The following is a 16,447-nucleotide window of genomic DNA, read 5'->3' on the forward strand; positions in this document are numbered from 1 at the left end:
ACAGACACGTGTGTACAACCCACGGCTCTTTGGGGAGCTAAGGCCACAGGCAGAGGTATCAAGGGAACACCTTGCTGCCCACCCTGGGTCATGCCCGGACCCCTGTGGGGCGTGGCTGGTGTGCAGGAGGGCCCCAGACAGGCAGCTCTGTGTCCACCCCTCCTGTGACCTTGTCCTGGGCACTGTGACCTCCCCTGCCTAAGAGCTCTCTGAGGACACTTACTGGGTCTTATGTCATCGTGGCAGCTCAGGGTCACACAGGTGAGTCAGAGGACTGGACCCATGGTCATTGTGTTGTGACAGACTCAAGAACAATGAGAGAATGAGCGAGAGAAGAAATCCACCAGTGACAGGCCTCTTGGGTCCCCAGGGTGAGCAGGGTAGGGGGAAGGAAGGAGAAGGCCAGTGACCTTCCCATTATGTTCCTCTTGCCCAGCCATGTGTCCCTGACTGGGGAGAGCGACGGTGGCTACATGGACATGAGCAAGGACGAGTCAGTGGACTACGTGCCCATGCTGGACTTGAAAGGAGACGTCACATATGCAGACATTGAGTCCTCCAGCTACATGGCCCCCTATGATAACTACGTTCCCTCTGGTGGGTGGCACAGTGTGCTCACACCTGCACACACTCACACCCCTGCTGTGATGCGCTCTTTTCAAGCCCTTCACAAGCCCAGCCTGGCAGCCATCTGGAGGAAATTGCCTTGCACCCATTTCATAAATTGGAAACTGAGCTTGGTTCTGTCCCCAAAACTGCTATACAGTGGGACCTCAATTAAACCCCTGTTTCTGGGTCCAGCGGCATGAATACAGCCCTCAGGGAGGGGAAGAGCTAGGGTGGGACTGTGGCACACTTGGCCCCCTGGAACCTGGAGGGAAATTGATCAGCTCTGAACTGGCCCCAGGTTGGTCTAGAGATCCTAAGAAACAGGAGGCAAGGATAAACATTTTTTTTTTTTTTTTTTTGGTAGTACTGGGAATTGAACCCAGGGGCTCTCTAACACTGAGCTACACTAAGCTACATTTCCAGTTTGGTGGGGGGTCTTTTTTGATTTTGGTTTGGTTGTTTTTGAGACAGGATATCACAAAGTTTTTGAGGGTCTTGCCAAGTTGCTGAGACTGGCTTTGAACTTGTGATTCTCCTGCCTCTACCTCCCAAAAGGTGGGATTACAGGCATGTGCCACCATACCCACCCTAAACTTTTTTCTGGCCGCTGAGGACACTAATAAAGCAGGAGAGGTTTAGGTTAAACATAAAGGGCCATTCTGTCAGGCGAGACCTAGAAAATCCAGGAGCCACCTGCCTTGGACATTCAGCCCCACAAGTCAAAATACAAGGTCCTCTGGGCCACTAGGGTACACGAAGTGGCCTGTGACTCTCTATTCTCCCCCAGCTCCTGAGAGGACCTGTCGGGCCACTTTGATCAATGAGTCTCCAGTGCTTAGCTACACAGACCTCGTGGGCTTCAGCTACCAAGTGGCCAATGGCATGGAATTCCTGGCCTCTAAGAATGTAGGTGTGGTCATGGTGGGGCAAGACGTGGTTATGGGGAGTGGGTCCCCCAAAAGGCCAGAGATCTCTAAGTACCTGGCCCCATCAAATAATTACCTTCCCTTTGTTGGTGGGAAGACTGAGGACCCTCCACCTGGCGTGGGGGTTCCCTAAACCCTGCCATGGAGGGCTTCCCACAATTCTCCTAAGGTGTCCACTCCTCTCTTCCCTGACCCAGTGTGTTCATCGAGACCTGGCAGCCAGGAACGTGCTCATCTGTGAGGGCAAGCTGGTCAAGATCTGTGACTTTGGCCTGGCTAGAGACATCATGCGGGACTCAAACTACATCTCCAAAGGCAGTGTGAGTACCTACCAGGCCCTGGGGGATGGTGGTCATGAGCTTCTGACCCGGGAACAGGTTCCCTCCTGAGCAGCATGGCTGCAGCTCATAGGAGCTCAGCATGGTACTCTGAGTGGCCCGTCCTGCTCACTAAGATGGTCAGTGCCTGTGCAACTGTGTGCACAGGGACAGGATTGGGAGCCAGTAGCTGTGCCTGGAGTGGGAAAGGGATACATGTGCAAGTCCACTCCTCACAACAGGGCTGAGGGACCAGCTGCAGTGGGTCCAGCGAGGGGCAGGAAGGGAGCGTGCAGATCAAATCTGTTGTCCCAGGAGTGATGGGCAGAGGAAGAGGACCAAGTGAATAAGTAAAACAGATGCATTGGTCACAGGCAGGAGTGGGATGGGCTTGCTTAAAATGTGACCACTCTGCCTCCCTCCATCTCCCATCTCCCTGCTTCCTGTGAACCCCACAGTGGAGGGGCTCTGGACCCCAGGGATCAAAGGCAGCCAGGAGAACTAGGAAGTGGCTTGGCATGTCCCTGGCTCCCCAACCCCTCTTCTCAACCCGGGGGGCTTTTCCCCATGGATAGGAGCTGCCAGGTCCCTAGCTGATGAGGAGGAAGGCTCCCTGCTGTCTGGCAGGAATGGGATGGACCTGGAGCTGTGGGGAGCAGAGCCGGGAGGAGGAGTGAGGCGCTGGCCCTGGAGCTGCTGGACCTCCTCCTGCCGCCCAGGTGCGAGTGGCTGGGAAGTGCCACTGGCCCCCCTGTGCACTCAGTGCTGCTCCTGCCCACAGACCTTCCTGCCTCTGAAGTGGATGGCCCCGGAGAGCATCTTCAACAGCCTCTACACCACCCTGAGCGACGTGTGGTCCTTCGGGATTCTTCTCTGGGAGATCTTCACGTTGGGTGGGCTGCCTCTTCCCTGCCCTCAGGGGCACAGCATGACCTTTCCCTCCACCTTCCAACTGGTGGGGCTGTGGGTGGGGCACTGGGATATGGTCAGGGGAACAGAGGCCAGTGCTCTGCTATTTCCCCCCACTGTGCCACTGAGGTAAGAACCTTCCCCTCCATGGATCTCTTTATCTCCCTATCCAAGTATGGAGACAGCCTGCAGAAGTGCTGGGAAGAGAAGTTTGAAGTTCGGCCCCCCCCTTCTCCCAGCTTGTGCTGCTTCTTGTGCTCTGGTGTCCTCTGGCTCTCTGTCCTGAGGAGTGCTGTGTCTCTTGGGAGCCCAGGAAGGAACTCCCATTTCCTAATGCCAAGGACACTGCACCTTCCCCAACCAGGACCAGTGTGCCTGTCCCTGTGCTGTAGAAGGGGCACCCTGCTCCTATTCCACACCTCTGAGCCCGTGGATCCCTCACTCTGCTCCTCAACAGGTGGCACCCCTTACCCGGAGCTGCCCATGAACGAGCAGTTCTACAATGCCATCAAGCGAGGTTACCGCATGGCCCAGCCTGCTCACGCCTCCGACGAGATGTGAGTGGAGCCTTACTGGGAGTGCAGTGGGAGGATTTCCTGGATGAAAACATGGATATGTAACTCCACCAGCTTCAACCAAAGGGATTTATTAGCCCAGAGATCTAGAAAATTCTAGCAATACCTGTCTCTGGATGTTCTTGTGCATGGGGACTCTCTTCTGCCCTAGGCTTGGTTTGACTCTGGGCCAGCCTCACTGTCAGGGGGGCACTGCCCACATGAAGACCAAGACTGCAAGCTATGACTTGCACTGCCAAAGTCCCAGAGCCAACCTCTGATGGCTCAGCTGGGGTGACATGCCATCAGAACCACCTCTGAGTGATGAGGATAAAACCTCTTGGCTACACCTGGGTCACGTGATCACATGATGTGGCTGGCCCCACAGAGCCAGAGACCCTGACCTCTCTGCCCCTCCCCAGCTACCAGATCATGCAGAAGTGCTGGGAAGAGAAGTTTGAGGTTCGACCCCCCTTCTCCCAGCTTGTGCTGCTTCTTGAGAGGCTGCTTGCTGAGGGATACAAAAAGGTATGTTGAGGCAGGGTGGGGGTGGGGAGCAGAGAGCTCCTGTCCAGAGATAGACCCTGGCACCAGGCTTGCTGTGCTGTGCTGGCATTTGGGGGAAACAGCCTTCCTCTACTCTGGACCTCAGTTACTCTGCGGATCCTAAGAAGGGGTGTCTGGCTGCATTTATTCCAGCAGAACAAAAAAGTGACACTGACTAATCTGACACAGGGAGGAGGGACTATGACCTTTGCCCCTGTGCCAACTCCTGGGGCTCCTTCAGAAGTGTGAACAACCCCAGGCCACGTGACTTCCAGTACCCAAGCACTCAGACCCTGCTGTTGGCTCCTCAGAGGCCCATGGGGCCTCCTGGGCCTAATCCCCTGTCCCATCTGGTGACAGGGCAGGGTGAGGAGATGCCCATCTCTCTGGCACAGGCACAGCCTTGTCCTTAGCTCCACTCCTCATCTCCTCCCCACCTTGGGTTTGCCCTGGGGTGACTGAGATGGAGGGGACTTGTCATCATCTCTTAGAAAGGGACACTGAGGCCCCACCAGAGGAGGTCAGGTTGGAATGAGAGCAGGACCTGCCTCCTCCAGGTCAGGGAGAGTTAGGGTTCTGGTGCTGGTTCCAGAACTGCCCCTCCCTGGATGGTCCTGAGCCCACCTGGTCTTGTGAGATGCCCGGTGGGAGGCAGCTCAGCTGTGTGGCTTTGGGCACAGCCTCTCCCTCTCTGAGCACCATCTGGCTTGCATTCTCAAGGTGGGAGAGGCTGGGTCAGATGCTGACTGGGGCATTTCCCATCTGACCAATTATGTTCCTCCATGCTCCCCGCCCCACGGAGCAGAAGTACCAGCAGGTGGACGAGGAGTTTCTGAGAAGTGACCACCCAGCCATCCTTCGGTCCCAAGCCCGCTTGCCTGGATTCCACAGCCTCCGATCTCCCCTGGACACCAGCTCTGTCCTCTACACTGCTGTGCAGCCCAGCGAGGGTGACAATGACTATATCATCCCCCTGCCTGACCCCAAACCTGAGACTGCTGATGAAGGCCCATTGGAGGGTTCCCCCAGCCTGGCCAGGTAGCCACCCCGGCTGAGATGTGGGCCACTAGTGTGCACAGGGTGTGCCTATGTCTGTGACAGGCTTAACCTAGAAGTCAGTTCTCTAGGGTGAGGACTTATTCCTCACATGAGCAGAGGACAGAATGGACCTTTGAATTGACCTTTGAGCCCTCAGATGGGAAGACCAGGCTTCTTAGAAAAAGGACAGTTTGGGACTTAAGAAAGGTGGCTCTTTCCTTGAGTGGAATTCCACAGTCGCCTTCTCTAGGCCTGCACTAGTCCAAGGAGGAGGGAACGTGCTTAGCATCCCCAGCATGCTGGTTGTTTCTGTGTGGACCTCGCCAGCCTTAGTCTGTGCTCCATGCTTAACACTGTACCTGGGGACCCTGGAGTCTGGTTGTAGAAGGCAGAGGTGCCCCAAGTTCAATCCAAAATGTAGACTGGAACAGAAACTATGGAGCTCTTCATCTTGGGTTGGGGTGGAGTCTCAGTAAAAAGAGGGCTTTGGAGGGAGGTTCAGCTGCAGCCTGGACTTGATGTTCTCACTGGACCTTCCTCAGGTAGAGAGAGGAAGCCATACTCACCCACTGCCACATAAGATCCAGCCCAGGGGAGGTGGCTGGAGTCCCAGGCTCCATTCTATCTGCAGCTCTGCCACCGAGACCCCTGGGCAGGCTTTGACTCTGTGAGCCTGTTTCTCCACATGCGCTAACAGTGCACACAGGCTAGAAGGCCCTGATGGTCCTTTTTGTTTTGTCAATGAGATCAACATCCCAATGCCTGGGTTGATAGTACAGAGGATTCAGCTTATGGTTCCAACAGCTTGGAGTGTGAATGCTGACTCTTTTTTTTTTTTTTTTACCTAGCTTTACTTCTCTGAACCTCAGTTTTCTCTTCTATTAAATAAAACCACTAAAAGTCCTTCTATTAGGGGAGTGTTATGAGGATTAAGTGATATAATGTTTCAGAATACAAAGGATGAGATTCTGGGGAGTGAGAATTGAAATGTGGTCCCAGCTGGACCTGCTCCAACGTCCCAGCTCCTGCACACACATGGTGTGATGTGGGGCAATGTCATAACCTCTCTGTGCTGCACGTTCCTCCTGGGTTAGGACTTATGTGGCCTTCACAAGGACTCACTGAGTAGAAGTATGCAAAGTGGCATTCACAGAAATCTCAGAGCTGTTACTGTCCTACTGTGACCCCCTCCCCTTACTCACTCGCCTTCTTCCTCTAGCTCCACCCTGAATGAAGTCAACACCTCCTCTACCATCTCCTGTGACAGTCCTCTTGACCCTCAAGAAGAACCAGAGCCAGAGCCCCTGCCCAAGCCCTCCGGGGAGGCCCAGCTGGAGCTTGAGCCACCAATGGAAGCAGGCTGCCCTGGGCCTCGGATCGAAGCAGAGGACAGCTTTCTGTAGGGGCTGGCCCCCATCATGTGCCACCAGAAGCTCCCCTTCTGCCTCCCAGCACCCAGTGCCCCCAGCCTGACATCCTGTCAGCCATGCTGCTCCTGCCAGCTGTCCTTATGGGGAAGGCTTGTGTCCCTGACACGCTGCACTCCAAGTCCTAGGGCTGGTCTAGGAGGCAAGGGAACTGCAGGGATGTTGACCAGCTCTGCCTTGGGGAGACCATGTGACTGAGACAGGCTCCTTCCCAGGGGACTCAGTGTCCCAATACACTTGTAAGACAAAGAGTTGAGCTTGGGAGTTCACAGTCTATCTGGGGTCTCCCTGGCTGACAAGTGGGGAGGCTGGAATCTGAGGAGGATCCTGAGTGAATGAGGTGGTCAGTAACCTCTCTCTATAGTCAGCTAGCCCTCAAGGAGCTGCAGGCTTGTCCCCACACTTCCATCTGCCCACGGGCTGGGGAAGGGACCCAGCACCCCTGGCTCCTGGCTGAGCTGGGGCCTGCCTTGGCCAGTGTTGCTTCACTCTGAAGCCACCTCCCCTGACACTTGTCTCTGCTTTCCCAGGCCCGAGCTGGTCTGGGGCCAGCCATGCTTAATTAATGCTGTAATTAGCACTGGCAGCTGAACCGGTACAGAACTCCCTGGCCTGCAGACCCAGACCAGAATACCCAGGGCTCACTCGCTGTGGACAGTGCCCTGGTCTTCCAGGCCCCTTTGGTTCTGAGGCTTTTCCTCATCATCCTCAGTTTGCAGGCCCAGCTGACTACCATCTGTGACAAATGTGTGGATGTGCCAGCATTATGTCCAAATGTGTGCACCAGTAGGTGACCCTGATTCTGTACTGGACCTGCTGAGACCTTGGAGGAATCCCTTGCCTTCTCTGAGTCCTTTTCCCCATTGAAGAATGAGCAAGGTGGACTCATTCACTCTGAGATCCCTGTCAACACTAATATTTTAGAATATTCCTGGGGTTTGCATGCTTGTCCAGATGAAGGAAGGCCAAGTAACTTAAGCCATTATCTTGCGGGGTCACTCTGGGCATTCAGGAATGTGCCCCTTCCTCAGCTCCAAATGCAGCTGCGTGAACCTTGACGTGGAATGACTGTCAGTTCCCAGGAAAGCCCCCAGCGGCTGCTCCAGGTACATGTGAGGACCACAAGACCCATTTCAGCACCCATGGTGAACTCCGGAGGTATCCTGGGCAAGGGGGCAGGGAGGGAAGTCATTACCTGAAGCAACCCACCACTGTCACCAAGGTGTCTCACAGGCAGAATGGACAGTAAGGACAATGTGTGCCACGAAGGACTAGAGCCTTAAGATCGGCGCCCCAGAAAAGGGGTACAAGAGGAGGGTACTGTGGGGGTTGCCGCATTTGCTTCCAGCTGCCCCATCCTGGAGGTAGTACCTGGTGGGGTATGGCCTCGTCTCTGCCCAGGTGTGGGAGTGACACCTCACTGCCCTCCAACCAGTAGACTTTGGTGGTACCAGGGCAGTGAGGGATATGTCCATGACCCCCAGGAGGGGGAGGGCTGGCCAGGGGATGAGGCAAGTTCAGCCCTCCTGGGCACAGTCCCCATGCTGGTTGTCGTCTCCAACCCCAGGGCCCCAGAGACTCCCTCAAGGAGTCGATTCTCACTACGGTACCAAAGATGTAATCACCTAGGTTTACAAGTATTTTAGGACTCACACTAACTCACATTTATACGTCAAAAGTGCTAACTTGTATGCTGTTCAGTTTTCCTATCTGTGTACTTTATTTTTTATAAGGGAAAGATTTTCATATGAAACCTGGTGCTTCCACTCACAGCCTCTGTGGTCTCTCTTGGATTTGGATCCCTGTCCCTGGGCTGGTGGGTATGGAGTGAGGGGCAGTCAGACTCATCCTGACAGATCCCTTCAGCTCTGGTCTCATTTGCCTCTTCTGAAAAAGGAATTTTCATTTCTCCTACTTCTTGCTGGTAGCTGGGTAACCCTGACTTGGACATGGTTTCCCAGTGTGAGGTGAGGAGGCCTCTCTTCCTCTGTGGTACCTGGGGAGGGCTAGGCAGGAGAGCTTGGAGCCCGCAGGTCTGCTTAGAGGCTCTAGCGTTGAGAAGCCCAAGGTCTTCCCTGCCCCCCCACTTCTCCCACCATGTGCTTTGCCTTTGGCTACTAAGCTGGGGCCCCCTCCCTGTTCCCCTCCACTGTGCCAAACAAGACTGCTGTGGCTGGTGATAGGCATTGGCAGAGCCTGGATTCCAGATCAGGGTGAGTCACGTTTGGGACCCAGGAAGGAGCAGGGCAAACAGCATGCAAGGGCCCCAGAGAGAAATGGGAGAAAGGTGGAGGAGAGAGGGAGAGAGCAGGGGAGGGCATAGAGACCAGGTCGACTCTGAGGCGGGGTCTATACAGGCAGGAGAGTGGAACACAGACCCACAGGCTTCTCTGCAGCAGCTCAGTGGCTGTGGGGCAAGCACGCGGTGGTCATCCTGGTCCCTTCTGGCCAGCTCAGGACTTGGCATCAGCTCCTCTGCAGAGCCTAGGCCTGTTAGCCACTGGCTGCACAGCCCCAGGGGCAATAGAGCCACTGGGGCAGGGGGCAGATGCAAGGGTCTCAGGCCAGGCCAGGGGTGCCTGGCCCTCCAGCTGGGCTGTTTGGGAGGATCCCCTGAGGTGCAACCAGCTTTCATCCTGAGGCTGATCACTTGCCTGCTGTGTCCTCAGACCATTTTCCCCTCTCTCTGAGCACTGGGACAGGCCACTCTGTTTGGACCTGGGGGAAGGGTGCTGCAGATCTCCCTGGACTGTCTCCAGTAGTCTGTGACTGGGCCGCAATTGGGCAGAGGACAGGACTGTGGGGCAGCTGACTCACGGCCCTGCAGCCAACTCAGTGGCATCTGAGTTGTGTCAGGGAAACCCCACCAGCTGGAGGGCCTGGCTCGCAAAGCCCCCACCGCCATGGTCCTGGCTCTGTAGGACACCGAGAACTCATGACCTCTTCTCTCCTGGCTGTGGCAGTAGTTGAAAAGTCAAAGACCTGGATCTGCCACCAAAGAGAATGAACACCCTACATTCCACACAGGATTGTCTTTGCTCGTGGGAAAGCCTGTTCACAGGACAGGAGACTCCAGGCCCCATCTGAGCCTGCTCCTCCTGGGACTTGGGTGCCTTATGATGCACGTCTGACCCCACTACCCTCATGGTTAGTGGAGAAAACAAGGCCACAGAGAGGAGGCAGGATAAAAGCCTGGCTGCCATTTAGCCAGGAGGTGGTGCCGCCGGGCTGCCGGGTTGCTTCATTCAGTGTTCTGTTTCTCCCTCTCATCAGGCCTAGGAACCTAGTTCACGTAACATGAGAGACGAGACTGCAGTGATCCTGGCCAGGACCATTTGGGCGATGTGTCAAGGGCAGGATGGGAGCCTGGGCCTGGCAGACTTCTAGACTGGTTCTCAGGGAGGTCAAGTGCCCACCCAAGGGGGCAGAGCCAGGGGTCCCGGAAGCCTGGGCTCCAAATCCTGTCTCCAGACTGGTGGCCTCTCTGGCGACTGTGCCCCCAAAAGGAAGTATAGAAAAGGCTGGTTGAGAGGGAACAGCTAGGTGAACCTGAGGGCTAGGTGGAAATAATAAAACACGTTTGGGAGAGGACCTGGACCTCCAGGCCCCTGTGCAGAACAGCTCCAGGGGTCTGGGGTGACCTAGGTCAGCCTGTGCCTGGTTGTGCCCAGGGAAAATGGGTGAGCTGGAATTTTTCTCCCAGACAGATGAGCCACTTGGAGGTCACATTTCTTCCACCACCCCACTCTCTGCCTGGGTCCTTGTTCCTGGAAAAAGAGGGAAACTCTGAAAAAGTTTGTTCTGCTGGGCCCTGAGTTGTAGCCCAGGAAGGGTCTCCAGTCCCATTAATGTCCCTACTCTGAATTAGAACCCTGAATTTCTAAGGCCTCTGTATCTGAGTTCATTGTCTTGTTTTAAAATAATTAATTTAGAAATGTATTTAAAGAACATGTGTCCCAAACCCATTACCAGAATATGTAATACAGAAAGAGAGAATACCTTCTCTTTGTGTGTTTTTGTTTTTTAGATTCTAATGTATTTAACACTTTAAATGCTTCCTTTATTTAGTTAGTGATTCTGTGTCTAGGAATTTATCTTATGGAAATTCTGTTTTAACTGCTAATAGTTTAGTTTTGTTATTCTAGGGTTTCCCTCACTTACATGCATACTAATATTTGTATAGTTGCTTTTAAAACTACCACTACTATTCTGCAACTTTGTTTTCTATTTAACAGTACATTATGGACATACAGGACAGTGGCACATACAGATACTAATTTATCCATTTTGAGGGCTACACCCATTTAAAAGCTTGCCTGTGTCATAAATTAGCTAACTGAGATCGATGGACATCTACATTGTTTTCAAATTCGTAGGGTTATGAATTATGTTGTAATGACCCTGGTTTGAAAATATGTCTTTATTTTCAGATTTATGTGTTTGTACCCATAGAATCAATTTCTAGACACAGAATGGCAAGTAGAGAGAATAAACATTTAAAGTGTTAGTGGAGTCTAAAAGTTCCCTTTAAATACAAAAAATCATAGTGCTTCTTGGAGGCCAAGAAAATCAAATACGAAAACAACATTGTTTAACAGTAGGGAGTTGCTCTGTTCTTCTGGAGGGAGTCAGACACCTCTCAGGTTTATTGTAAAAGTCCATAAACAAGTGAGAGAAAGAAGAAAAAAGAGATGTGCAGCCAGGCGTGGTGGTGTAAACCTGTCATCCCAAGAATTTGAGAGGTTGAGGCAGGAGGATCACAAGTTGGAGGTCAACCTCAGCAATTTAGTGAGGCCCTAAGCAACCCAGTGAGACCATCTCAAAATCTAAAATGAAAAGGGGTGAGGGTGGGATGTAGTTCAGTAGTATAATGCCCCTGGTTCAATTCCCAGTACCAAAATAAATAAATATAAAACAAACAAACAAAGAAATAAAAATTCCACTGCTTTGGGCCATGGGGAGTCCCACAGCTCAGAACGACATCTGCCTCAGCTGCCTCGGGGCCAGATGAGGGGACCCTGGGATGGGGCAGGGTCTCAGGGACATCACAGAAACAGGACTGTCTGCCTGTGCCTGCCCACTGCGCCTGCTCCCAATCTCAGCTCTGCCGTCCACTGGCTCTGGGGCCTTGGGAAAGTTACCTACATCCTATTCGAGCCTGATTTCCTCATCAGCGACATGGACATAATTAGTAGAACCAGCCTCACGAGTTGAGCATTCAGTGTCATGAACATGCTAAGGCACGGTGCCTGGGCTATAACCAACACTCAGAAAATGTCCCTTTTCCCAGGAGGGCAGTGCACCCTCCTGCTCAGGGCTTTGGGAATCAGCATTCATCATCGACTCATTCATTCCTCACACTTCTAAGCTTTGTGGGTCAGGATGGCCAAGTACACAACAGGCACAGGAGGCAAACCAACTCTCACTGGCTGTGTGATCCTGGGAAAGTGAATGAACTTCTCAGAACCTCAGTTTCCTGTCCAGTAATACAGTCATAATTAACACCCACCTCTAGAGCTGAGGATTTGATGAGAAAACACCAAAGAGCAAGTGGCTCACACCTGACCCAGAGTGAGGGCCTGAGAAGAGTTTAGGGCCTCTACACAGGCAAAGTGCTGGAAAGGAGGTGAGTCAGGAGGCCCGGGGTGTGGGAAGGACGCCTGCCAGCTGGCAGGGGCAGGGAGGCTTCCTGGAGGGAGAGTCTGAGGAGCCCTAGGAGGCAGCTGGATAGACAGAAATGACAGCATGAGCGGCACCCAGTGATCTCGGGGAACATGCGGGTCCTGTGGAGGTGGCCTCCCCTGCCTGGCCAGCCACTTCCCTCCTTCTCCCAGACACACTCCTCCAGGAAGAAGCCTCTGCCCTCTGGGGTCAGGGCCTGGTGAGAACTGCATCCAAGCTGGGCAGCGCAGCCCAAGACCAGACTCAAGCTGCTCACAAGTCAGGGGTCGGCACAGTTTCTTAAAGCCTCCCAGGGGCTGTCGGGCACAGTGGTCTCGGTCAGAGTGAGCTAGGAATTCCCCAGGAAGCCTGTCCCTGAGCAGCTGCCCACTTCCTAATTCAGCAGGCCTGGATGGTCCTGGGATCTGCCTTTAACAGGCCCTCCTGCAGCTTAGCAGCTGGGGACCCTGGATTGTTCTTGGAGACACGCCCTGGAGAGTTCTCAGGTCCCTGAGAACCCGTGGCCTACAGCACGAAGCCTGAGCAGCCAGCCAGCTGGTCAGGGACTTTGCCTGGACCTCGTCCCCGTCTTCCTCCCACCTCCAGGCCATTCCTTCTCACTGGCCACAGGGAGCCCTGGTTATTCACCCTCTCTGCCCTTGTGCTTCTTCAGGCCAGCTCCAAAGCCACTGCTCTGGAAGCCCTCGCACACTCGCCACCCTGTGTCACCCTCCACTTAGGGGCTGCACACAAATGTGCCCGACTATAAGAAGTTCTGTGGCTGGCATGAGCCTGTGTATTGTTGGTCTAACGAGAGCAAGGGTGACCAGCTGTGCATGGCGACCCTGTCCAAGGAGGATGGGGTTGGACCTGAGTGTGGGGCCTGAAGAACTGGAGACCTCCAGGCCCACAGGCACTGCCTCTACTTGCTGAAGCCTGTTGGGGACAGGGAAAAGGTCTTACTGGTGGTCCACCATAGGGCAATAGTTGAACAGGCAGTGTCACAGAGAGGCGGGTACTGCTCCTGATGAAGAAACAAGCCTGAGAGCTTTCCAGCAACAGGAAGGCATGTGATGGACGTCAGGATACGTGAGGTGTGCAGAACGTGCTGTTGACCAGAGCACCTGAGTGGTCGGGAGTAGAGATGCCCTTCTGGGCCTGAGGCCACGACCATCTGCTTCTGGTTCTTAGTCTTCCCCTATGTAGCTGTGGGGGTCACAGCTAAGTCACAGATAAGTCACTGACCCTCCCTGACCTTCCTTTCCTCATCTCTGCTGTGGAGATCCCATGCCCTTCAGCAAACCCCTGTGACCCAGACCGATATGAGAAAATGGAAATGAAAGTGCGGCATGAACGATCAGCGGCGCAGCTTCCTAAGCAGGACACGGAACCCAGCAGCAGCAAGGAAAAGACAACAGCATGGACTACACACCAAGGGGAAGCTTCTGTGTGAACGAAGACGCCAAAGGAACATGGAAAGAGCAGTGGCGGGGTGGGGGAAGCCCTTTCAAGATTCATGAAAACAGGGTAAACAGATTAAGCGCCTGACAAATTAATAAGTGCCTAATTTATCAATATCTGTTCATGTTTTTTTATAGATCATAGGATTTTCTTTTCTAACAATAATTTTCTTCCACAATTTGTCTGAAACAAATTTACTGAGGATCATCTCAGAAGAAAGGGAGAAAGGGCAGAGGAGCAGAGAAGGGAAAGTGTCCCAGGGAACAGTCTCTGATGTCGTCTGCAGCTGGGGGCAGAGGAGACTCTAATGTCCTGGTGGATGCAGAAGTGCTCTTGGCTGGAATCCTGCAGAGAACCTGAGGTAGTTGGCACATCTTGATCCTGCAGCTGTTCAGACTCCACATGACCCACGCCCAGGCAAGGTGTCAGGATGCAGAGAGCACAGGGTCCTCTGGCTGTCCCCTGGTTTTGACTGGTCACCTCTCTTCTTCATTGGAACCACACTTGAGTCATCTGGCAGGTTTCTGTCCTCTTACATTTGAGCCACCTTATTGCTTACACGTGGAATGCAACTGCATATTTTTCCCACACAGGTCACAATTGTCCTGGTCACCAGCTTCCAGAGCTTTCTGATAGCATGGGGTTGCCCACAGTCAGGCTGGGAAGGTAAACCAGGTGTGCGGGTTCTTGCAGATGGAAAGTGGAGATGGATGGGAGGCTGGCTGGCCCTCCTGAGATACTTCTGCCCTATCTGTTTGGCCTTCTCAGGCAGCAGAGGTTCACAGGGCAAGGGGAAGGTGCAAAGGACAGGCTCACTGGGGCTCCTCTTGGAGAGGACAGGGGAATGGGAAAGATCCATGGGGCGTTGGAGAGGCTTACCCCTGGGAGGCACAGGCTTCCCATGGAAGAAGGAGCCCACCCCCTGGCTTTTCTGGTGCTGGAGCAGGAGGTAGGTAGCCATGGGGGCATTGAACTCCCTCTTGGCCAGGGACACCCAGGTCTTCTGCAGATCATAACCCATATCAAACATTCTGGTCAGTATTTGTGGGTCTGGGTGTTTGGGGAGTGCCCCAGGATAATCGTGGGGTGAATACTGCTCTCGCCTCCTCAGCCATGGGTGCTGGAGGATCTGCTTGGCTGTGGGCTGCTTCCTGGGGTTCAGGGTCAGCATGTGGTGGAGGAGCATTGGTGCTGCCAGAGAAACCTGGGGAGGGTCGCAGTAGGCTCCCAGCATGATGTGCCTCAGCATGTCCTTAGGGGTGCGTCCCATAAATGGGTGCCTCCCTGTTAACATGAAATAGAGAGTGACGCCCAGGCTCCAGGGGTCCACTGGGGGGCCCTCATATACTTGCCTCAGGATAATTTCGGGGGCAAAGTGTGAGAGGGTGTCCCTGAAGTTGTTCAGTTTCTGGCCACACATGACCCTGGTGCTGAAGCTAAAATCAATGAGCTTGATGTGGCCTGTGGCATCCACCATGATGTTCTCTGGCTTGAGGTCTTGGTGCATGATGCCCCTGTCATGGCAGAAGGCCACGGCACACACCAGCTGGCGGAACAGTCTGAGAGCTTCTTCCTCCTGCATGCCACCCTGCGGGACGTGGTCAAGAGCTGGCCCCCTCCTGCCTGCTCCATCACCGTGTAGATATTCCTCTGGGTCTCCACCCCCTGAAATAACTGGATCACATTGGAATGATCCAGGCTCCTCATGATATACTCTTTCAATAGGATCAGGAGGTTCTGCTCTGTCTTCTGCAGGACTTTCACTGCCACCTCTGACCCAATCAGGTGATGGCAGACTAGTATGATCTGGCCAAAACTGCCATGCCCCATGTCCCTCAGGACCTCATTCTGGTCCCTCAGGACTGCCTTCTAGCAGGAGCTGGGCCCCTGGATACTACACTATTCTCACTACTCTGGCTATCCATCCTAAGCAGGAATACCAACTAAAGATACTAGCTAAAAAAACAATAACAGACCAAAACAACAAATCCCAATCAAAAACACAAACAACACAAAACAACAAACCCAAATCAAAGAACCAATATCCAAAGACCACCACCACCAATGACCAACCACCAACCACCAACCACCAACCACCAAACGCTCTAAGTATCTGGGAGTTCGACAGGTCACCACCAAGAGCTTCCTGTACTTGTGGACAAAAACCCACCCTCAGCCACTTTCTTATATACCTGAGCTTTGAAACTTACTCACAAATGTTCCTTGTGACATTAGAGCAAGCAATTGCCCATACATGCCTGGTCATAAGTCCCAGTGGTCGTCTCCCTTTGGAACCTCCAGAACTTTTTCCATTTTGGAATAGGAGTAAGGAAGTACTCAGATATTTTTTTTGCTTTAGTGTAAAATGTAGACTGATATTTACTTTTTTAGGAATTAATATTTGTATGGAATGTCAATGTACTTTTCATTTTGAGCTAAAAATCAGTAATAACTTTTGGCTTTGAAAGACCACACATATCTACACTGAAGGTATTCAATTCCTTTTCCTTCCAACTTCTTATAACTGGTGTCAAAAGGAGGGTAGCCACCTCACTTACATCGTGATACTATAACAAAAATGTTCTGTTTCCTAAGACACTGTAGACCAAGTCATTAACACTGTGGAGGTGAGATGCAGGAAAGGTTCCTCATAATTTCTCCATACAATCCTACACACAGTGCACATGCGTTACACCGTGACACCAGTAACTGATGGGGACAGGTAGAGATGTACAGGAACAGAATTTTCTGGTACTGAAGCTATGCCGCTACAGGTGCACACCAGAGTGATTTCCCTGTCCCCTGCTATAGGGAATGTCCAGGGGAAGTGCACAGACACACCTGTAGGACATCCCTAAAATCAAGGATGGAAATTCAAATGTTTCATGTAAAAAATCAATTAGATAGGAGAGAAGATAATCATTACTGGACACTGGGCACAGTGCATCAGGAGCTTGTCCTGCTCTCTTTATAAGGACACAAGGCCCATGAATGAGCAG

The 16,447-nt window shown here is 53.0% G+C and overlaps 1 protein-coding gene and 1 long non-coding RNA gene across 7 annotated transcripts in view; one reads left to right on the top strand and one right to left on the bottom strand.

Moving 5' to 3' along the window:
• Positions 1-6,761, top strand: part of LOC306664073 (platelet-derived growth factor receptor beta) — a 36,424-nt gene extending 29,663 nt beyond the window's left edge. For all 6 annotated transcript variants that reach the window (XM_079144750.1, XM_079144751.1, XM_079144749.1 and 3 more), the window contains 8 exons: positions 437-597; positions 1,397-1,515; positions 1,733-1,855; positions 2,634-2,745; positions 3,219-3,318; positions 3,738-3,843; positions 4,667-4,899; positions 6,119-6,761. In XM_079144750.1, the coding sequence (XP_079000876.1) occupies positions 437-597; positions 1,397-1,515; positions 1,733-1,855; positions 2,634-2,745; positions 3,219-3,318; positions 3,738-3,843; positions 4,667-4,899; positions 6,119-6,302 (1,138 nt within the window). In that variant the 3' untranslated portion in view covers positions 6,303-6,761. The remainder of the gene's footprint in view (positions 1-436; positions 598-1,396; positions 1,516-1,732; positions 1,856-2,633; positions 2,746-3,218; positions 3,319-3,737; positions 3,844-4,666; positions 4,900-6,118) is intronic.
• Positions 6,762-6,936: 175 nt separating this feature from the next.
• Positions 6,937-16,447, bottom strand: part of LOC306664098 — a 114,589-nt gene continuing 105,078 nt past the window's right edge. Inside the window, exon 2 of the long non-coding RNA XR_013764641.1 lies at positions 6,937-7,326. This is a non-coding gene — a long non-coding RNA (uncharacterized lncRNA). The remainder of the gene's footprint in view (positions 7,327-16,447) is intronic.

Source organism: Sciurus vulgaris, assembly GCF_902686455.1.
Source record: "Sciurus vulgaris genome assembly, chromosome: 6".
NCBI lineage: Eukaryota > Metazoa > Chordata > Mammalia > Rodentia > Sciuridae > Sciurus > Sciurus vulgaris.